We start from the raw sequence: 23,124 nt of genomic DNA on the forward strand, positions 1-23,124 counted from the left end.
AGGCAAGCAGAGGCCCGTGGGGCCTCAAAGGTGGACAAAGGAGTCGCAGGGCTCATAAGGTGGGAGCCATCAGCTCTGAGCTTTGAACAAACTACTCTGGCTATGGGGAAGAAAACTAACTTGGACAGAGAAGGAAAAGAAAATGGGCCAAGATGAGATGGTTGCTTGGAGTCGGCTGCAAGACTGTGAAACCAAGGATGTCTTCTGAGGAGAGCTAGGACCCCAGAACAAAGGCACCAAGCCCGATGTCTATGAATGCTCTCTGCAGTCCTAAGTAGTGTATGTGCACACGCATGGATATGCACGTGCACACACATGCACACAAACCCTTCCCTTCATATACAAACAGGGTAGGGTACTAGCGAAGACTCCTGACGCCCATTCCGGGTTGAAATCCATCTCACATGCGTACTAGCCATAAAGCTCCGCACAAAGTCTCTTAGCCTCTCTACACGAGGGGTTCCTCACCTGCAGCATGGGATGGCGACCGAAGTACCGTTATGAAAGTTCAATACTGTATGTGAAACAGAGAAGGGCACCTGCCGTTCGAATTCCTGTAGCCCTTGGAACCGTCAGCCAGGGGCTTAATTTAACACAAGGCAACTTAGTTGGGCGTGGTGACACACGCCTTTAATCCCAGCACTTGGGAGGCAGAAGCAGGTGAATCTCTAAGGGTTGGAGGCCAGCTGGTCTACATAATGACTAAAACAGTCTATAAAGTTCCAGGACAGCAAGGGCAATGCAGAGAGAGCCTATCTCAAATAAATAAATAAATAAATAAATAGTAAACAAATAAATAAAAACAACAAAGTTTATTATTTTACATTTCTGAAAACCAGCAGTACAGGCAATTCCAAACTCAGCTCAGGCCTAACTCCTCTTGGAGGTCTCACCCAAGAGACAATTTGATATTTGCCTTCCTTGGCTCTTGGTTCTTCCTGCATCCCTTCTGTTCTGTTCCCACCATGCATCTCTCTCTCTCTCTCTCTCTCTCTCTCTCTCTCTCTCTCTCTCTCTCTCTCTCTCTCTCTCTCTCCAAGGTATCTTGACTGTAAGAGGAGATGGAGAAAGACACTGAATTCCCTGGAGTCCCGAGCCTGGGCTCCAAGCTCGAGGTAGAGCTAATGGCCGTGAGGGCTGAATGAACGGAGTCCAGGCCACCCATTCGGCCTGGTAAGGAAGCAGGTACGGAGGCAGATGTGCTGGGACCTGCTCCCAGGCCTTCTTCAGGGTCCAAGATCAAGGCATGGCCACGGGCTACGGCCTCTTGATGCTGCTATATTGCGTGGACTCCTCAAGGCTCGAGCTGGGAAGGCGGGTGACATGGGAGCCAGTGTTGTTGTAAATGGGCTCCTGACCCAAGGCCACCAGAGACAGAGCTGCGTATGAAATCTCCTCCCTGGGAAAGGGAGCCTGGGATACAGAGGATCACAAGGTCAGAAAGGCTGGGGGGTGGGGGGAGCAGTGACCACCCAATGAGACAAGTCCTCAGAAGAGGTAGGTCAGGGCTCCAGTTTCCCTCCATTCTGTCAGGAACCCCAGATAACCTTCCGTCACTACACAAGAGAGTCCCACCTCTGCCCCCAGGACATCCACTTCCTACAGGATCCTGAGTCACTTGGCCAGTGTGGCTCTTCCCTGTCTAGTGTTAGGACCACATTAGACAGTCCCAAGTCTGCAGGATTGAGAGGTGGGTGTGGAAACCCTTCTGAAACCTGTTAGATCTGCTCAGACCCCACCCTCACATGGGCACAGAGTGCACTTTCCAAGGGGGTGGGGCAGTGACGGCCTCACATCTCCGCGGCCCGTGAAAGACATACCATGGTGACATATTCCACTTCCTCTTGGTAGGCCTTGCCAGAGGAGGTCATGTAGGAACCGTTTTTCTGAGAGGAGGGTCTGGGCTGCTGAGGGGACAGGTTTGCATAACAGAGGTCACCCTCCAGAGACTGCGATACCTGGGATTGGGGACACAGGAAGTGCACATTTGCAGAATCAGCCTGCTGAAACAGGTTCTACTTTTGCAGAAGGACGTGGGCCTCTCTGCTTTCCTGTACTCACCTCCTCCTAGCTCCTTATGCTCCCCATGCCCCCATTATCTACCCAGGCCTCCTCCCTTCTGACTGTTTCTAGGTCCCTCATTCCCCCCCCCCCCAGCTTGTAGGGACCAGGAGTCTGTCAATACTTTTGTATGTGGCTTATCTGATGCATTTGGACATAGAGGCTTCCAGGAGGTGGAAAATAAGAAAAGAGGAAAAGAAGCGGCTGCTGGCTGATGTCTGGACTCTAGGATGCTTACCTGCTCTGGGTGTGGCCCAGCAGCTAAAAGGAAAAAGAAAAATCTGAAGTTAGAAAACCTATCCTTGAGACTTGCAAGGCTCTTTTTTTTTTTTTTTTCTGAGACAGGGTTTCTCTGTAACTTTGGAGCCTGTCCTGGAACTAGCTCTTGTAGACCAGGCTGGCCTCGAACTGCCCGCCTCTGCCTCCTGAGTGCTGGGATTAAATGCCTGCACCACCAATGCCCGGCTATGACTTGACTTGCAAGGTTCTTGTGCGCAAAGAAAAAAAGTGGGGTGAAGCAGGGCGGGCAGAGCAGGGTGGGCAGAGTGGGGCAAAGCAAGGTCTAGTTCAGAGACAGGAGGTCTGGTTTCAAATTCTGACCCTTTAGGAGGCACACTCTGTGATGCTGTTCATCTCAAAGATGAGATGACCATTAGAAATAGAGACCTTAACGAACCTGTCCCCAACTTCACAGAACTGTGCAAATGTGGCCTTGCCAACTCTCCTAGAGCCGAGATTCTCCCTGAAGGATCCTGGGTTTCATTCATAACTTTGCTTGTTCTCACCATCATTCCGTCACCTTCAAGGTCACGCTTGTCCTTGCTAGCAACTGGACCATGGGTCCTTCCTCCCATGACACCTGTCCCTCCCACCACCTTCATCTAATACTGAATTCTAGTTCATCTTCAGCCAGGCTCGGAGCCACAGAGTGGCTGGGCCTGCCTCTTACAGATGCTTGGCTGTACCTGACAGCTGAGCGTTTTGCCCCCAGCTTGATACCTGAGCTAAGTCAGCATGGTATGGACACAGCTTTTGGGGGGAAGTGGGGAAAAGAGAGACTGCTGGATTTTATAAATGTTTTTCTACCCTTAACGTTTCTCCCTGTCTACATCCCACCCCTTGCTCTGGAGACAAAAAGAGAAACAAAGGATTACCCCCAGTTTTGGGGATCAAATGACCTGATGCCTAGGAAAAGAGAAAAAACTTAAACTTGGGTCTCAGCCAACCTATTTGGGAGCAGAAGGGATGAATAAGAACCAGGGTCTTGGGACCGGCAAGATGACCTGGTGAGTGAAGGTATGTGCCATTGAACCTGGCATCGGAGTTGAATTCTCAGATCCCATAGAGTAGAGGGAGAAAACCAACCCTCAAAGTTGTTCTCTGATCGCCACACATGTGCTATGGTATACATATGTGGGTGTATAAATGTATACACACACATATACATACATAGAAATTAAAATTATTATTATATTATTATTTTATTATTATTTAAAAGAACCTAGTCTAGCCAGCCGTGATGGTGCATGCCTTTAATTTCAGCACTCATGAGGCAGAGGCTGGTGGATCTCTGTGAGTTTAAGGTTAACCTGGTCTACATAATAAGCTCCAGGACAGCCTGCGCTACATAGTAAGACCCTGCCCTTTTGCTTGCTTGTTTGTTTGTTTGTTTTTTGAAACAGGGTCTCACTGTGCAGTCCTGGCACTCACTCTGTCTTGAAATGAACAAAAGAACCTAGTCTGTCTTCTGAGAGTGTAAGTCTCCCGGGCTCAGGGTGGGGACAGAGTGGAGGAGACGTGAGATGGGGTAGGAGTGGGGGTGGGCGGTGGGAACACCTCAGGTCCCTGGGCATTCTGAGAAACTTTCTACAACTTCTTGAGAATGTGGAAGTGAAGCCAGACAGGAAAGGGCTTGGTTGAGGCCAGACCTTGTGATCTGAGAGACCTTGTGATTCTGAGAGAGTGGGAGGGGCTCTTCCTGAAAAGCAGGGGCACCTAGAATGAGTAGGTCAGCTGAGAAAGGGGCTGATGGGCAGGGGACAAGCAGAAGCTGGGATCACATTGATCCTGATGCCTGGAAAAACATACTCGCACATGTATGGGTAGAGCACACATACACGGATACTGTGTGTGTGTGTGTGTGTGTGTGTGTGTGTGTGTGTGTGTCTTTCTTCTCCCATGTGATCTTGGCACCTCCTTCACAACCACATCTCCCTAGAGTGGACTGCCCTCCTAAAGTCACTGCAACTTCTGCCACCTTGACCCAAACTAGGAAACAGGAAAGAATGCAGTCAGGGAGGAGCAAGTGTGTGCGGAACAGGCAGCTGACCCCAAATCTTCCCAGGGAAGTTCAAGCTCCAGATCATCTCCAGCCTCTTGGACTGCTAGCTGGTGGTGGCCTTTCTGGCACAGCCTCTCCCAAACTGCTTGGATAGTCCCTCAGGCCAGCTCTCAGATGGCGGGGCCAGCCATCAGCCCGCACCACCCAACCAGCCCCAGCCTCAGAGCCAGACACCCTCACCTTTCTTCTGTCTCCTCATCATCCTCCAAGCAAAGAGCGAGGTCACCAGCAGGAGAAGCAACAGCACCGCAGAGATGACCGGGAGGAGCACACTGAGACTCAGAACATCACCACCTCCGCCGTCACCGCTGTCACCGCTGTCACCGCTGTCACCGCTGTCACCGACAGGACTAGAAGGAGCAGGCAGGAGACATATGTACCCAGGCCTATGCCTCCCATCCTCTGAACTGAATCCCAACCACCTGGAGGCAGAGGCAGGACCAACACCTTATGGCCTGCAGAACTCTGGTTTCCAGTCAGGGGATTCTCATTCCGGGTTCCTTCAAAGCCTGTGTCTAGAAGCCTCACCAGAACTGTCCAACCAGAGGCTTGAGTCAGGCTTCCCAGATCCTAGGCAGGCCCTCATTGGTTCATTGGTTTTGTTTTTTTAAAGACACAATCTTGGGTAGCCCAGGCTAACCTCAAACTCAATATGGAAATAAGGACAACCTTAAACTCCTGACCTTCCTGCCTCTGCTTCCCAAGTGCTGGGATTACAGGTGCACACCAGCATTCCTTACAGAGGGAGAAGCCATATGACAGGGCCAGGAACTGAAGTAACACAGCTACAAGTCAAGCACATCCACATTGCTGCCAACTAAGGCTGGAGAGGTGCCGAGTGGCTAAGAGTTCTTGCTGTTCTTAACCCAGTACCTGCACATGGTAGCTCACAACCGTCCAGTTCCAGGGGATTTGAAGCCCTCTTGTGGGCTCCAAACCCGGGATACCGGTGGATATACAGACATGCATGTAGGCAAGTACTCATACACATAAAATAAAAATAAATATTTTCTAAAAATATATAAATAGAAAAATCATTGCTGCCAGCCACAGAGGCTAGAAGAAAGTTTTGGGACTGATTCTCCCTTTGGTACCTGTGGTTGGATTTGAAGATGGGTCTCTAAGTGAGTTCATGGGGATGGGCTTTAATCTAATACCTTATAAGAAAAAGTGGGCTGGGGAGATGGCTTAGTCAACAAAGTAGTTGATTTACAAGTATGAAGTCCTGAGTTCAACCCCTAGAACCCACATTAAGAAGCCAGACATAGTGATATGCTCCTGAGATTTTGGTGCTAGGAGGTGGAGACAGGAGAAACCCCAACCCCCACCCCCAAGCTTCCTAGTCAGCCAGGTTAGACCGCTTGGTGAGCGCCAGCTAATGGGAGACTCTGACTCAAAAATAAAAATTGAAATTAAAAAGACAGCACCTGAAAAACGACACTGCAGGTTGTCTGGACCACACACACACACACACACACACACACACAGGCGCGTGCACATGTGCACATGCGCACACTCGCACATGGTGGAGGGAGCAATCGTCAGTTACTACTAATTAAAAGCCATTTGGAAGCCATGGGAGTCGCTCTGTAATAAAGCACTTGCCTAGCTGGTGCTGAGGCCCCGAGTTCAGTCCTCAACACTGCAAAACAGAAGCAAACAAAAGTCTCAAAACAGAGGGCAAAGCAGGGAGAGGAGTGAAGGGGTTCCTGATGGGAGAAAGACTGGGGATCTTCCATGAGGATTTGTGGAAAGGACTGCAGTAGGGGCCCTTGGATGATGCAAAAGCACAGTCAAGAGGCCGGACAGATGGCTCAGTGGTTAGGACCTGGGTTTGATTCCCAGCACCCACATGGTGGTTCATCACCATCTCTAACTGCAGTTCCTGGGGATCCAACTCCCTCTTCTGGCCTCTGAGGACACACAGCGGTCCACAGACAAAAATGCAGACAAAACCCTCCTATACATAAGATACATTAATTGATTATTTAAAAATAAATAAATGCAAAGTTATGCGAACAAAGAGAGCAAAAACTAGAAACGAGAAGAGGCCTCTCTGATTCAAGAAAGTTCTTTGATTGCAGGGATCTAGGCAGGTTGCTAAAGAATAAACCAGGTCTGACGTTATAAAAAAAAAAAAAAAAAAAAGAATCAAGATTCACAGAGGAAGCCGCCTAGTCTGTTTCCACTTCGTATGTATCCATCCCTTTCATGGAGTGATCGCAGGCTGGGCCAAAGGTAACTTTAGGCAGAGCTGAGGATATAGTTCAGGAGGAAGAGGTCGGAAGAGGTCTTGACTAGCTTGCATGAGGCTCTGAACTGAACCGCAGGCTTAAGAAGGATGTGGGGGCCTGCACCTGTACACCTAACACTCAGCATAGATACAGAGGGACCAGAAGTTCTAGGTCAACCTCAGCTCCAGGGTGTATTCAAGATCAGTCTGGGTGGAAGGAGACTCTGTGGCGGGGTGGGGTGGGGTAGAAAATGAAAGGGAGGGAAGGGGAAAGAAATCCCTTCATAAGCTGCCTCCTGGTCTAGAGACACTGAGGACCTACCAGCATCACCAATATCACGGTTCTTATTTTAACAGTAATTCAATTATTATTTGTGTGTGTGTGTGCATGCGCGTGTGTGTGTGTGTGTGTGTGGTGCATGTGTGCGAGTCCTCAGAGGCCAAAGAGGGTATTGAATCCCCTGAAACTGGAGTCACAAATGGTTGTGACCGGCATGTGAATGCTGGGAATTCGAACCCAGGTCCTCTTCACTGAGCCATCTCTCCAACCCCCTTAACATCCGTTTGAATTGCTCTAGGGAATCAAATCCTCCACAAGTTCTCCATGACTTCCTAGAAGTTGAACCAAAAGCCATCCCTGTGGCCTGACAACCCCCTCCCCTCTCTCTCTCTCTCTCTCTCTCTCTCTCTCTCTCTCTCACACACACACACACACACACACACACACACACACACACACCATCTAGCCATGCTGCTCTTGCTGACTTCCAATGAATATCTCTCTCCCACCAAGCACTACTTCCATGTCCCTAGAACCCAACACAGGCCCACCAGTAAGAAATTAGCTCCAGTTAAAGTAGGATAAATCAATGAACAAATGGACCAACAAACCTATAAATTACCCTCTGTTCCAGGATGAGGGCTCACTGGGAACTGAAGGCAAGTTGGGAGGGCCAGCATCCTTAACTATACAGATGGAGTCTGAGATTTCAGAAACTCCACCATTAGAAGACTTGGGGCTAAGTGGACCGCAGAGGACATCATCCAAACTGGCTTACCTGCCATCAGAGTAGTAGCTGGTCATCATTGAGAACATGGTGGTGTTCGTAGCAACGGTCTCTGTGAACATGGTGGTGGTGGAGGTGGTGGGAAGCGTGGTCAATGCTGTAGTGGGTGCTTGGCATAAGACAGATTACAGCGCTATTCCAACCACCCATCACAGTCTGCTCTTGCTCTGAGCCTGCGAGGGAGTGTGGGCCATCCCAACCAGAGGACTCTGGAGCAGGGCTGTGGCAAGCAACTATAGCTGAACTGCTACTGTCCTCTTGACCTCTAAGAGAGCCCAGAGCTCCTGAGGCAGGTAGGACTGGGCACAAGTCCAGGGGGAACGGTGGGACCCTGGAGGGAGCCAGGGAGAGCCTCAGAACAGGAGCAGCTAAAACCCAGATGAATGCCCCATTTGCTATGACAGTGCCTCAGCCAACACTTCCCCCCAGCTTTATCAGACAAGGACAGAAACAGACAGGGAACTTGAAAAGTGGCTAACATAACCTAGTTTCAAAACTTCTAAGGTCATGGCCATACTACGGGGGTGGGGGAGACAGCTAATATTGGGGCTGGAGAGATGGTTCAGCAGTTAAAAGCACACGATGTTCTTGCAGAGGACCCAGGTTCAGTTCCCAGCACCCACATGATGGCTCATCACCATCTGCAACTCCAGTTCTAGGGTATCTGATGCCCTCCTCTGGCTTCCATGGACACCTGGCACACATGTGGTGCACATGCGTGCGTGCAGACAAAGCACCTATCTATATACATAAAAAAAAAAAGTAAAAATCCTTTGATAGCAAAACGAAAATCCTAACAGTCAAAAAGACACTTGGGACAAGTTAAGTTTCAATAATGGGGATACCCTTTTTCAAGAGTATTGTCAGCAAGATAATGCAAGCTTTGTGCCATACTGAACCTCAGGGAGTCCTGGAGACGGTAGCCCTGCCTTCATCTGCATCTGCACCCTACAAATGTCCTATGACCTGGGGCTAGCAGCCTGTCTGAGGGTGGCAGAGTAGAGCTCAAGAGAGAAACCTCTCCAAGCCGATGCACGAAGACCTCAGAGCTGACCCTACCACCACCACCACCAAGAGTTTCTGCATTCTGGAAGCACTCACAAAGAATATCATTAGGCTAAAGGCACAAATGGGCTCCTCGGGAGACTGCAGACATCAGAAAAGCAACTGTGTGCAAAGGCCTTTCTAGACCTTGGAAATTGGATCACCACACCCCAACTAGGTTGGTATGTTTTCCCTCAGGATGGATAGAGTGGGGGTGAGCACAGCACCAGGTAACGGCACCCTGAGCTCCTTGGAGAGCTGGGTACCTCCTTATGGGACTCCAGGAAAGCGTTGGCAAAAACTGGAACTCCAGGAACCACAGAAAGTGGTATCTTTGGCCTATGAGCCAGAGCTGGGGACAACCACCCTGTCCTCTCTTAGCCATAGACTAAAGATGAAGCTGTGCAGAGAAGAGGAAGGGAAATGCCTGGAAGCCTGGGAGTCAGGAGGTGTTTAGGAGAAGCCCTGTCCCAACCCCAAACAGTCTATCAAGAGTGTAGGGGACTTCAGGACTCGACCTCCTGCACAGTGCAACAGCTCATGAGTGACAGCTAATTCCTCTAGGTGGGACCAAAGGGACAAAAAAAGGGCACCTAAAGAGATGTACACACATTCTTACCTGGGCCAATGTTCACATTAACTTGAAATTTGGGATCAAATACATTTCTCTCAATTGCACACCAGTAAATGCCAGCATCACTTATCCTCAGCTCCTCCATGGTCACTGTGACGATGAAGTCTGTCTGGTTATCCCTGATGGACACTCGGTCCTTCTTCACCAACTGCTCCATATCCGTTTTAACCAGAATCTCACATGTTTTCCAAACAGCTCCTCGGCACCAGTACTTCTTGTAATTCTTCCAGTGGGAGTCATAACGGCACTGCACAGTCAAGGAGCCCTGCTCATGACCATTTACCATGTTTGGACCTGTGATTGCATCCTGAGCAGTGGAGCAGCCTGGAAAACACAAACCCATGCACCACTGATCTCCCCCTCCAAGGGCATACAGTGCCAGTTCCAAAAGCATGATTAATTGAATAGTGGTCAGAGAACACCCCTTCTCCAAGACAGGCTGCCTGCTGTCCCTTAACATCCTGCCGAGTCAAGAGGAGTCAGAAAAAATCTTGAACAATTACAGCTCTCAAAAGAAAAAAAAAATGGGCAAGCATGGTGGAGCAAGACTTTAATTCCACCACTCAGCAGAGACAAGCAGATAAATGTCCCTGAATTCAAGGCCAGCCTGGCCTAAAAGCAAGTTCCAGGACAGCCAGGACTACATAGAGACCCTAGTATGGGCAAAACCCTGGTTCATCCTGAACATCTGAACATCTGCCCTCTCTGCACCATATAAGATGTGTGTGTGTGTGTACACATATATGTATATATATGTACATATATATGTATATATAAACACGTATATAAACAACATATAATATATAAACAACATCCAGGTGGTACTGCCAAGTGTGGCGCTGCTAGGTGTGGTGCTACCAGATATGATGCTGCCAGGTGTGGTGCTGCTAGGTGTGGCACTGCCAGGTGTGGTATTGCCCGGTATAGTGTTGCCAGGTGTGGTGTTGCCAGATGTGGTGTTGCCAGGTGTAGTGTTGCCAGATATGGTGTTGCCAGGTGTGGTGCTTCCAGGTGTGGTACTGCCAGGTGTGACACTGCCAGGTGTGGTACTGCCAGATGTGGGGTTTCCAGGTATGGTGTTGCCAGTTGTGGCACTGCTAGGTGTGGTGCTACCAGGTGTGGTGCTGCCAGGTGTGGTGCTACCAGATATGATGCTGCCAGGTGTGGTGCTGCTAGGTGTGGTGTTGCCAGGTGTAGTGTTGCCAGGTGTGGTGCTGTCAGATGTGGTGCTGCCAGGTGTGGCACCGACAGGTGTGGTGTTGCCCGGTGTGATGCTGCCAGGTGTGGCACCGACAGGTTTGGTCTTACCTAGTGTGGTGCTACACACACCTAATCCCAGCAGTCAAGAGGCTGAAGCAGGAGGACCATGAATTTAAAGCTAGCCTGGGCTACATAATGGGATTGAGTCAACAACCACTTACTCTACCTCACTTCCTTATACCAAACATGAATGCATATGTGTGTGTACGTATGGTGTATAGGTGGGGGCACATGTATGTTTAATGCATGAGCCTGAGTTAATGTGCACACAGCAGAGGAAAGCATGAGTGTCTTCTTTTATCATTCTCTGCCTTATTCTTTTTTAATTGATTTTTATTTTATATGTATGAATGTTTTGCCTGCCTTTATGTCTGTGTACCACATGAATGCCTGGTGCCTTCAGAGGCCAGGAGAGGGTGTCAGGTCTCCTGAAACTAGAGTTACAGATGGTGTGTGTCATTGTGTGGCTGCTGGGAAATGAGCCCTCTGCAAGAACAAGTATTTTTTTGTTTTGTTTTGTTTTTCGAAACAGGGTTTCTCTGTGGCTTTGAAGCCTGTCCTGGAACTAGCTCTGTAGACCAGGCTGGTCTCGAACTCACAGAGATCCGCCTGCCTCTGCCTCCCGAGTGCTGGAATTAAAGGCGTGCGCCACCACCTCCCGGCACAGAACAAGTACTCTTAACAGCTCTAACCCCTCTGCCTTATTCTTAGAGACAGCCTCTCACTTGTGAGTTCCAGATGGATTTTTCCATTCTGCCCTTTTGACCTGTGTCCACTCCATGCTGATTCCACACTGTCCTTCCTGCCTTGCAGTGTCACAAGTGAGAGGGGTTTCTTCTGAAGATACATGTTGTGTTCCCACCTTAGTAAGATGGCTCAGTGGGTAAAGGCTCTTGCCACCAAGCCTGATGGCCTGGGTTTATCCCTAGGACCCACATGGTAGAAGGAAGAACAGACTCCTGAAAGTTGTCCTCTGACCTCCACATTTACAACCACTCACACAAATGCCCCCAACACACATGCACACATACACACAACACTCCACACACCACCACCATACACACATAAACACAAATAAATGTAAAAAACAACAAAGACCTATGCTCCAGGCATGGTAGTACACGCCTGTAATCTTAGCACTTCTAGAAGCCAGTGTGAACTATGCAGCAAGTTCAAGGCCAGCCTGGATTATGTAGGGAAACTTTGTAAGTTTCATAAGAAGCAAGAACACGGGGACTGAGTATATAACTTGGTTGTTAGAGTGCTTGCTTGGCATATGTGAGGTCCTGGGTTCAGTCCTCCTAGCCTGGAGGAAGGTGTTGGACTGTTTGTCAGACTACTGCACATTTAAAGCTCGGATCCGTCTTGTTCTGCCTTTAAAACTGATACATAGTTCACACACAGTGACACACCCAGCACGGTGGCTTTTAGGACATCCACAACTTCATGACCGTCTCTGCTGTCTAACTCCAGAACTTCTTCTCTTTTTACAATAATTTATTTAATTGTATTTTATGTGCATTGGTGACATAGGGTGTCAGGTCCCCTGGAACTGGACCTGGATCCTCTCTAAGAGCAGTCAGTGCTCTTACCCCCTGAGCCATCTCCCCAGCCTGAGAACTTCCTTTTCTTCTGCTGGCATAAAGAGCTGTCTCACACCACTGACAGCTGCCTCGCCGGGTGCCTGTCTCACAGCCCTCTCGCCGCTAACCCTGCTCCCCTTCCTGGCCCCATGGACTCACCTATCTGCACATTTCATATGAAACACATCACACAGTGTACGGTGGTAGCTGGCTTCTTCCCGCCGCATTGCGCGTTTGAGGTCCATCCATACCGTAGCCTGTGTCACTAATACTTCAGTCTGGTTTTAACAGAGTAATGTTCTATGGTGTGGGTGTGCCGTGAGCCGGGCAGTGGTGGCGCACGCCTTTAATCCCAGCACTCGGGAGGCAGAGGCAGGCGGATCTCTGTAAGTTCGAGACCAGCCTGGTCTACAAGAGCTAGTTCCAGGACAGGCTCCAAAACCACAGAGAAACCCTGTCTCGAAAAACCAAAAAAAAAAAAAAAAAAAAAAAAAAAAAAAAAAGAAAATGGGTCAGACGTTTAGATCAATCTTACCTTTTAGGGATTATTAATATCATTATAATGTCCCTTTTTTTGGTTTTTCGAGACAGGGTTTCTCTGTGTAGCTTTGGGGCCTGTCCTGGAACTAGCTCTTGTAGACCAGGCTGACCTCGAACTCACAAAAATCCACCTGCCTCTGCCTCCTGAGTGCTGGGGTTAAAGGTGTGTGCCACCACCTCCCGGCCTCATGTCCATTTGTATTCTTAGCTTTTATACGGGTGTGTATTTGCAGTTCACTTCGGTCATGTGACTATACCATAGCTAACATTCTGAAGAGCCATCAAATTGCTTTCCAGAGTGGCCTTGCCATTGCACATGTCCATCAACTATATATACACCCACTGCAGTTATTTGTAAGAATCTTGGGAGCTGGAGAGATGACTCAGAGACTAAGAGCACACATTGCTCTTGCAAAGAACCCAAGTTCAGTTCTGAGCACCCACATCAGACAGCTCACAGTGGCCTATAACTCCAGCTCCAGGGGTTCCAACACCCTCTTCTGGCCTCCTCTGGCATCTGTACACATGTGTGCACTCTCTTTCACACACACACACCACATGCACACACCTCACAGTAAATAAAATCTTTAAACAAAAGATAGTCATCTTAGTTGTTCAGTTCTAGAAAGGTAGGCAGTCGGGAAGAGCAATGCTGAAAGCAACTGCTCCAAAGGACACATTCATTCCTGCAGCTCCTGCTTGCTATTTGCCTAAGTCGCACCCACTATGGCTTTAGGGACAAAGGTCTCTGCCCTCTGGGAGCTTCCATTCTACTAAGATGTGGGAGGGAGGCACAGATGATGGCGGGGGTGGGGGGGGACTCGGTTTGTTTGTGTGTGCTTTCCTCTTGAGGCAGAGTCTCGCATATTCAAGTCTTGGACTCTGTAGGTGAGGATGATCTAGAGCTCCACCCCCTTTGTCTGTGCCTCCTGAGTGGAGTGGGCCAGACCCCCAGAGGAACGGCAGTTTTAATTAATTTATTTAATTTCCCCAGTGAAGACCACGGTGAGAAATGAAGACAGGGAGGAAGTGAGGAGCCTGGGACCTAGGGAAGAGCACTCAGAGCAAATAGGACAGAAAACTCTGAGCCCAAGCAAACCTAGTATGTTCAAAGCCATGTGGGGAAGGGAGATGAACCAGGCAAGGATGCAAGGGAGAAAGGGGGGGAACGGGGGTGCTATGTAGAAAGGAATCAGGTGGTGAGTACCTAGTAAGCCATCTGCAAGGATTTAGAATTTTAATTCAAAGTCGGGGAGGAGGTCACTGGAGATGGATGCGGCCAGGTACGGCCTGAATACTAAGTAAATATGGAATTGCCAAACACTAAGACAAAAAAGCTCAGGGAAGACAGGGATCTGGGAAGATTTGATCAAGCTGTTTAAAATCTTTCTTTCTTCCTTTCTTTTCTTCTTTCTCTTTAAGTCGGGGTCTTACTATGCCTGAATTTCTTTCTTTTTTTATGTGCATATGTGTGTGTGTATGGGTTTATGGGTATGTGCCTGTGACTGTAAGTTCCCACAGAATCCAAAAAGGGCATCAGATCCCCTGGAGCTGGAGTTACAGGCAGTTGTGAGTTTCCCAATACGGGGTGCTAGGCCTCGAACCTGGCTCCTCTGAAAAAGAAACAAGCCTTCTTAACTGCTGGGCCATCTCTCCAGCCCCCACATTTGAAATGTCTAAATACGAACGCTGAGGACGTGCTTAGGTGTAAGATTCTAGAGTCCTGGGAAATGCCTGCAGTAGGGGTGTAGAATTGAAAGCCTTTTGCTGATACTATTTCAAACCAAGAGGAGTATCCCAATGGCACAGTGGAAACCACCAGACTATAAAACAAGAAAACCCCTTCTGTGGTCTGCATGCGCTAGAGCAGTGGGTCTCAACCTTCCTAAGACTGCGGACCCTTTAATACAGTTCCTCATGGTGTGGTAACTCCCAACCATAAAATTATTTTTGTTGCTACTTCATAACTGTAATGTTGCTACTCTTATGAATCATAATGTGAATACTTTTGGAGATAGAGGTTTGTCAGCAGGGTCACAACCCACAGGTTGAGCAACTGTAAATCTATTTATACTGCAGCATTAGCCAAACAACCAAGCCATGGGCCAAAGCCCATTGACAGGTGAATGGATAAACATATACATGATTATGTTGGCAAAAAAATACATTTAACTGACGATCAGCCTGTTAAAAAGAATAAGCCAGATCAAAAAGACAAATAACACATGTCTCCCCTCATATGCAAAAATCTAGACTTTTTTTTTTAACAAAATAGACATGAAAGTGGAAGGGGCTGTTTAGAAAGGGAGGGGAATCAGCAGAAATGGAGGAGAAGACAAGAGAAAACCACAGTCCAAGTACCTGATATACACATATGAAAAAAAATGACACAATGAACCCATTATTTTGTGTGATTTATTACAAGATGAACTCTCATGGTATACCCCTAACTAGCCTGGAGTTGGTATGTAAATTAGGCTGGCCTCAAACTCACAGAGATCCATCTGTCTCTGCCTCTGCCTCCTGAGTGCTGGGATTAAAGGCGTGAGCCACCACACCTAGAACTGTATCACTGTGTTCAACAGAAAATTCTCTTTGTTTGAAATCAAAACTGTATCCATCCACTTAGAGCTCCATCAGACCAAGAGTGATGGCGCAGCCTATAACCCCAACACAAGAAAACCCCCTTCTGCGCCCTAACTCTGTTTGCTACTGTTATTAACCATAATGAAAATCTTTTTGGAGACAGAGGCTGAGGCAGGAGGATCACTAGTTAGAGGGCCAGCCTTGGCTACATAGGGAGCGGCCCCCATTACAAAACACAAGAAATACACCAGAAAGTTGCTACCAGCCCTGCCTTGGCCTTGTCTCCTGCCTCCTCTTCACCTTTTTCAGGCCCTCCACCATTTCTGCTGTTTTCTTCTGTCTCAGCCGCCGTCAACCACCCCTCCATCAGTTTTGTATATCAGATCCCCTCTTTCCTTCCTTCAGGCCCCTACTCCCACACTCACTTCTTCCCCACAGCCTTCCCTTAAAAGAGCACAGTCACAAAATAACAACCCAGCCCCCTCATGGATTCTCCTGAGCAACCAGGGCTCTGCGTCTTTCCAAGACCAGGAGGGCCCATCAGGGTGTCTGCCTTCAATATGATCAACCCCACACGGTGGTCTGGAACTGGGTTTAAGCGCTCAGTGTTTCTGCCACAAAGGCCCCACAACAACGGGGCAGTATGTGAAGGACACCTTCTTGCTGGGCTCCCTGGTTCTCGAGAGAAGCGCTTCCTCTAGTTGCTGAAGTATTCACAGGAATCTGCTAGCTCACCTGAGATCCAGGAGAGGACGAGGACCAGCACCGCCAGGTGCATCTTCTCACACCCCTCTGCCTTCCTTGGTGGAGCCTGTCTGCGAACACAGGTACATGCTCAGCTCCTGCGTCTCCTGGGTACTCCGATTTCCCTCACTCTCCCTGACACTTCCTCCTTCAGCCACTTCCCACTGGTGAATAAAACCAAAAGAGGAACGAGGTAGAGCGAGTGAAATGTAATGCAAGAAGTCGGTTTTGAGAAACACCACCCTGCCCAGAGCCAGAGCGACTTCTCTGAGAAGAGAACCGGGGACCTTCTGCTCTGTATCTACAGATCCCGCGATTCGAGCCCTGAAGACCAGAGACTGAAGGGTATCGGCAGAGAGATTCTAGAATACTGGAATGGAGGAAGCTGAGGTGTTGTCAAACCCCAGCCTCATCAGGGGTGTTGGGGCACAGCTGTAGGTCCAGAACTCAAGGGACAGAAACGGGGGGGGGGGGGTGGAGCTGAAAGTTTGATAAGAACCCGAGCGACATAGTAAGTGGAAGGCTAGCCGGGGCTATGTAACAGCACCTGTCTAAAAAAAGGGAAGAGGGTATTGTTCAGTAGCAGAGCTCCTGCCTAACATAAGCAAGGCCCTGAGTTTGGTCCGCAGCACCCCCAACCACTACAAAATTGCAAAGAAAGGGCTTCAGGTAATTTGGATATATAAACAGGAATCTACCGACCCAGAGTCATGGAGGGGGGTGGGGTTCTGCTCTGAGAACACACTGGTCCATCTGCCCCAGCCTACTGGATAATAGATAAGTTAACCCAATTCCCCAGAACTTTAGCGAACACCCTGTGGTTACCCCACCCCCAAAGAAACCAGTTTGCTATTCATAACTCCTAAGCCTCGCTCCCACACCCCCTTCCAAGTATCCATTCGTCCAAATCCGAAGGGAACAAAGGCCAGCCTTGAAGTCTGTCACACACACCCCTTTCCAGAAAGCCCTTAGAGAGGAGTCTCTTTTGGTAGGTGCCACACACACCCTGTGACACCTTGGCTTCACAGTGCCCTCAAGCCCTGGTCAGGCTAGCAAGGCTATCGGAGGCTTGTGGGAGGGTTGTTTACACTGAAAACTCTAGGTGCTGATAAGCCACAGCCTTTCCAGGATGTGGCCAGAGATGACCACTTACTTTACATGTTCCTAGACCATAAAGCAAAGTCAACATGGGCTCAGTGGCCATTGTTGATGGAACAGGTCTCTGCCCAGGGCACTGCTCGGGTATGCTGAGGGAGACATCCTCTGCGAAGCATAGGGGGTGACTTTAAAGGAAGTGATCAACAGGCTAGGGGTGCCCTAAAAACCAAGGGGTGGGCTCATGGAGGGTCTAGGAGTGAAAGAAAAAAGCAAACAAACAAACAGCTGTCTGTCAGGAGCCTATGACCAGACCTTCTGATTCTAGTTCTCTCAGATTGACCCATCCAAGATGGAGGGCGAACCTTTGAATCAAGAACACCATCTTATCCAAGAGGTTGTGAGTGACGAGGAGAGACTACCCCTTAAACAAGGACTTCTGAGAGAGTCAGGGTATTCAGAAGCCCCGTGTCCTAAAAGACCTATTAGAGGGCCAGACCCTGGCTTGGCCATTGATTTCGGCATAACTCAGTTACCTCCCAGGCTGCCATATCCCCACTGGTGAAACAGGGCATTGAAGGTATTCGTGGTGGTGCACACTTGAGGATCAGGAGTTCAAGGCCAGCCTCAACCACAGTGCAAGTTCCAGGCTAGACGTGAGTTCCTATAGAATGGAAAATTGAAGATCTCCCTTCCCTAAGGCACCATGTTTACAAAATGTGCTTTCAAAAAACAAAAGATAAAGCTGGGCAGTGGTGGCGCACGCCTTTAATCCCAGCACTTGGGAGGCAGAGGCAGGTAGATCTCTGTGAGTTCGAGGCCAGCCTGATCTACAGGGCTAGTTTCAGGACAGCTAGGACTGTTACATAGAGAAACCCTGTCTCAAAAACCAAAAAAAGAAAAAAAATATGTTCACGTGTATGCACACACACACACACATTGTATGTATTATTTCCTGTGGAGGGAGCTGTGTATACATGTGTATTGTCTGTATGTGATAGGTAATGTTATGTGTACACATGTCTATCTGTGCATATGTATATGTGCCTACGTGTTCCTGTGCATTTGTGTGCTGTCCATAGGGTTCTTCTGGATATAAGGACACACGTTTGCCCTCTTGATCCTTTTGGACTTGAAAACTACACATGATTTTTTTGGGACTCACCCCATTCCTGTGAAGAAGCATCCCTGACCGAGAGGGCAGTTCCTTGGTGGTGGAGAGCTTGTCATTCGCATAAGGCTGCGGTCCAGATTGTATCTACACCACTCTAGAAGTTCCACCCAAAGGGCACTGCAGAGCCGGCCAGGGGGTCCGGTGAGTGAAGGCTCTTGCCACCAAACCTGATGACTTAAGTTCAGTTCCTAAGACCCACACGGTGGCAGGAGACAGCCTGATTCCTGCAGACTATCTTATGACCGCCCCCCTCCCCACACACACACACATGCTGTGACACACACTGCCCCACTCCCTCCCACGATGCACCAAACAAACAAATAAGTAAAAATAACTTTAAAAGGAAAAGTGTACTATGGACGCTAATAGCCAAAGGCTAAGCCAGGTGGAGATGCTAGAGAGATAGTTGAGCAGTTAAAACCGCATACTGCTCTCGCCGAGGACCCAGGTTCAGTTCCCTGCGCCTACAATAGGTACCTCACAGCTATCTGGAACTACAACTTGAGGGGAAATCTTACGCCCTCTTCTGGCCATCATGGGCACCTGCACTCACTTGCAAACCCATACCCAGGCATAGACACATATACAAAATTAAAAACAGGGTCTAGAGAAATGGTTCAGTAGTCAAAAGAACATGGTGCTCTTCTAGAAGACCTGGGTTTGGTTCCCAGTGTCCATGTCAAACACTCACAACCATTTGTTACTCCAGCTCCAGGGGGTCTGATGCTCTCTGCTAGCCTTCACGGGCATGTGCATGTGGCACTCACACACACACACACACACACAATAATAATAACCCACAGAATTAAGTCTCTCAGTGACTAGAAGTGACCATCTCAGCCATCCTGTGTCGGACATGTCCCCCGAATGCTGACCCTGCCACCACAGCTGGGGCTCTTTACCCTCCTGCTCCCCTCCTCAGCTGCAGTTAGCGGAGCTTCTAGAGCTTTGTCTTGTAGCCAGTAGAGCTGAATTGTCACACCCCAAACTGGATGGGGCTCCTTTCAAGTCCCCATGCCAAATGTATTATTCATACTGGAAACGTTTTCCTTCAGGGGGTCCCAGCATTGACTGCGTCAGCTTCAGGCCAGAAGTGGATCTGTAGTTATTCTTCCCTTGGATTCACATCACCTTACCTCAGAGTTTCCCTCTCTAAAGAGAGGGTCTGCTTTCCCTTGAGCCCATGGCAGACTCGTGACCTGTTCTGCCTGCTCTGAATACAGCAAAGAGGGATGTGTGGGGCCTCGCTCCTAGCTTAGGGCCCCCTATTTCCTCCTGTACTTCCTGCTTCTGCCAGGAACCCACTGGCCTGCCGAGTGGGCACCAGAGACAAAGAGAGAAGAGCTGAGCTGCGCTGGCCACCAGCCGGCAGACCCTAGACATGTCAGGGAGCCCAGGTGAGGGCTGCATGGTCACCAAGACCAAGTTCTGACTCAGATTGTGCCCTTGAGTTTGGAGCAGTTCTCTGCTGCGTCATAGTACTGTTAGATAGAGTAAAGCTAAGCTGTCCCTGACTCCTGTGCACTCCCATCTGTCTCCCTCACAGACCTTGTGCCTGGCTCCTCCTGCCTCTCTTCCTGCAGCTCCCTCCTCACTGTTTATTTTTGTTTGTTTGTTTGTTTTTTTTGATTTTTGAGACAGGGTTTCTCCATAGGTTTTTGGTTCCTGTCCTGGAACTAGCTCTTCTAGACCAGGCTGGCCTCGAACTCACAGAGATCCACCTGTCTCTGCCTCCTGAGTGCTGGGATTAAAGGCGTGCGCCACCACTGCCTGGCTCACTGTTTTCTTAATGCTATTCAGATCACAGCCCGAGAACTGTGAAACTCTTGCGACTTCTAACTGAAAATAGTACCTTTGCCTAGATGACTCACGTTTAAGAGCACAGACTGGACAACCATCTGTACATCCAAGAGATGTAACGCCCTCTTCTGGCTTCCACATGCAGGTGCACACATGTGCACATACCCACAAGCAGACACACAAACACGTGTAATTAAAAATAAAATAAAAACTTCAAAATAGCACATTTACTTACTAAAGTAACACACTCACTTTAGGAAATAGAGGAAGAATTTAATTACCCCTAATCTCATCACCAGGAGAGATCATTGTTAGTATTGGGGTTTATAGTTCCCTCATCTAATGTCTTCCTACAGAAATGCATGGTCTGTCCCAGAACTGAGACTGGCAAACTGATGTCTGTTGACAGAAGCTTCTGTCCCATCCAGTTCTGCAGATGTTCAGTCAAAGAAACACACAGAGACCTACATTAATTATAAATTAGTTGGCCTATTAGCTCAGGCTTCTTATTAACTCTTATATCTTAAATTAGCCAATAATTCTTGTCTATCTAGCCTCATGGTTTGGTATCTTTTATCAGTGAGGCATTCTTATCTTGCTTCCTCTGTGTCTGGGTGACAATTGCAGACTGAGCCTTTCCTCTTCCTAGAATTCTCCTGTTTCTGGTCACCCTGCTGTTGGAAGAGGTCTCTTCTTCATCCTGGCCTCCCAGAACCAAAATAATCACACAGAAACTGTATTAATTCGATCACTGCTTGGACCATTAACTCTAGCTTCTTATTGGCTAACTCTTACATATTAATTTAACCCATCTCCATTAATCTCTGCATTGCCTCGTGGCAGTGGCTTACCGGCTAAAATTCCATCCGGCACCTGTCTCCCATGGCAGCTACATGGCTTCTCCCTCACTCGGCTCTCTTTCTCCCAGCATTCAGCTTAGTTTTCCCTGCCTACCTAAGTTCTGCCTTGCTATAGGTCCAAAGCAGCTTCTTTATTCATTAATGGTAATCACAGCATACAGAGGGGACTCCCACATCACCCCACCTATACTTCCTGCCTGGCTGCTGGCCAATCAGCATTCTGTTAAACCAATGCAACTGACAAATCTTTAGAGGGTGCAAGATCATTTTCCCACGGCAGATGAAAAACTCACACCACCTAACATGCTATTGTCTGTCATGAGAAAAACCGTCCTATGAAAGAAGCACCGTCAGAAAGGGAAACGTTGATGTCCGGCTTCAGCAGTCTAAGGCACTGTGAGCTGTGTTGCATGATGGAGAGGATGCCTGGCCCCGAGATGCTCTGTGGAACACCCAAGGATTGGGCATAGCCACACCTCTGTCCTGCCATGATGGCCTCTTATCCTCTGGAACCACAAGCCCCAATGAGCCCTCCCTTCTATAAGTCACTTTTTCTCACAGCCATAGAAAAGTTACTAATACACATAGCAGGCAGTTTTGCCCAGTGAACCACCTCTGTGGCCCATCTTCTTCATCTCTACATCTCTACTACGCATAGTCTAGAGTTTGTTTCCTTAGTACCTATTTGTTGAGTCATTTGTTCTAATGAACATTCCTGTGAAGCCCCTTTATCACACACACCTTTGTATACATCTGCAAAGAGAGCCAAAATAATTTGCTTCGGTAACTTTGAAACTGTCAATTGCTCTCCAGAAGTCTGGTTGTTCCCACTATGGAAGTCCGCTCACTAAACCCAAGCCAGTGTCAAGCATTCTCAAGCTACTGGACATGAAGTCATCTGCCAGACTCCTCTAGCACTGCACAAACAGTATATTAGCTAGCTCTTCATTATTGCGACCAAACTGCCTGAACAACTTAAGGGAAGAAGGAATTATTTGGCTAATGGCTTGGGAGAGTTGAGGTCATGGCCACTTGGTCCCACGTTCTTGGGCAGAACATCGAGGGATGGGAATGTGAAACAGAGGAACTCTGATCACTGCATGGCCACCCAGGAAGCAGAATCTAGGAAATACCAGAATCCACCTGGATTTCTCCAAGTTCCCTTCCATTCTATCTGGGTTCTAACCCAGGGGATGTGCCGCCTACATTTGGAGTAGGTCTTCCAAGCTAGTTAATCCTCTCTGGAAATTCCCTCATGGGCACAGCCAGGCAGGCATGTCCTTTAGGAGTGCCGGGTGCTTCAGTTCAGTCAAGCTGACAATAAGGATTGAACCTCGTTCAGGAGTTTGTTCTAAGAAATTGGATTATATGATTTTAGAGTCTGGTTAGTTCAAAGACCAAAATAGTGAAAGCCATCAAAGCCTGGACATTCTCGGGTGAGAGCTGAGGCTGCAGGTGTTTGTGTGTCTGTTTCTGTTTGTTTGTTTGTTTGACAGGGTCACATTGCAGCCCTACTTGGACTCTGATCGCTGCATGGCTCCAGTCTGGCCTCTGACTTGCAATCCTCCTGTGTTAGTCTTTTAGGGCTGGCGTTAGAGGTATGCACCATCCCACCTAGTCCAATAGGCTACAGTCTCAACGTAAAATTTCTTTTTCCCCAAGGAAACCAGCTTTGCTTTTATAGTCTTCTAATTACACAGCTGAAGACCACCCGAAGTATCAGACTTCAAGCCAGCCACATCCAAGTGTGAATCACGTAAGATTCCTCCCCGTGACAAGGGAAGGGGAAAGGCAAGCACTCTGCCACTGAACCTCAGCCCCAACCCCAGACGAAGTGATCTTGATGGCATCTGAACTTCTTGTCTGCTTAAGGAATTCGTTTAAAGACACTTCGGGAGCAAAGAGGGCCGGCCACCCATCACCTAGTGGCCACTGAGTGATTTGCACACAGAAGAGCAACACTCAGTGGTGGTCCAGGGCTCAGGCAGGCCTTCGCAGCACTGGGGTTTACTGTGGGGCTCCAGCATCAGCAAAAGAGCTTCGCATCGCCCGCAAAAAAAGGCACTGTTCATTTTGTCACTGATGACTCTTAGTGTCACACG

The 23,124-nt window shown here is 48.6% G+C and overlaps 2 protein-coding genes across 4 annotated transcripts in view; one reads left to right on the forward strand and one right to left on the reverse strand.

Moving 5' to 3' along the window:
* Rab37 (RAB37, member RAS oncogene family) overlaps positions 1-23,124 on the forward strand; it is a 66,539-nt gene that overhangs the window by 21,882 nt on the left and 21,533 nt on the right. The gene's annotated exons all lie outside the window — the stretch shown is intronic.
* On the reverse strand, positions 817-16,248 carry Cd300lf (CD300 molecule like family member f). 3 transcript variants are annotated; one of them, XM_057776881.1, is made up of 7 exons: positions 16,085-16,248; positions 9,366-9,704; positions 7,694-7,754; positions 4,583-4,752; positions 2,300-2,322; positions 1,821-1,958; positions 817-1,413 (listed from the first exon to the last, which is right to left on the reverse strand). In XM_057776881.1, the coding sequence occupies exons 1-7, from the start codon at positions 16,125-16,127 to the stop codon at positions 1,258-1,260; spliced, it is 930 nt and encodes a 309-aa protein (XP_057632864.1). In that variant the 5' UTR covers positions 16,128-16,248; the 3' UTR covers positions 817-1,257. The 3 variants fall into 3 exon arrangements, with proteins under 3 accessions (XP_057632864.1, XP_057632863.1, XP_057632862.1); XM_057776880.1 differs by having other exon boundaries at positions 7,694-7,799; XM_057776879.1 differs by having other exon boundaries at positions 7,694-7,811.

The sequence above is a fragment of the Chionomys nivalis genome, chromosome 7 (assembly GCF_950005125.1).
Source record: "Chionomys nivalis chromosome 7, mChiNiv1.1, whole genome shotgun sequence".
Taxonomy (NCBI): domain Eukaryota; kingdom Metazoa; phylum Chordata; class Mammalia; order Rodentia; family Cricetidae; genus Chionomys; species Chionomys nivalis.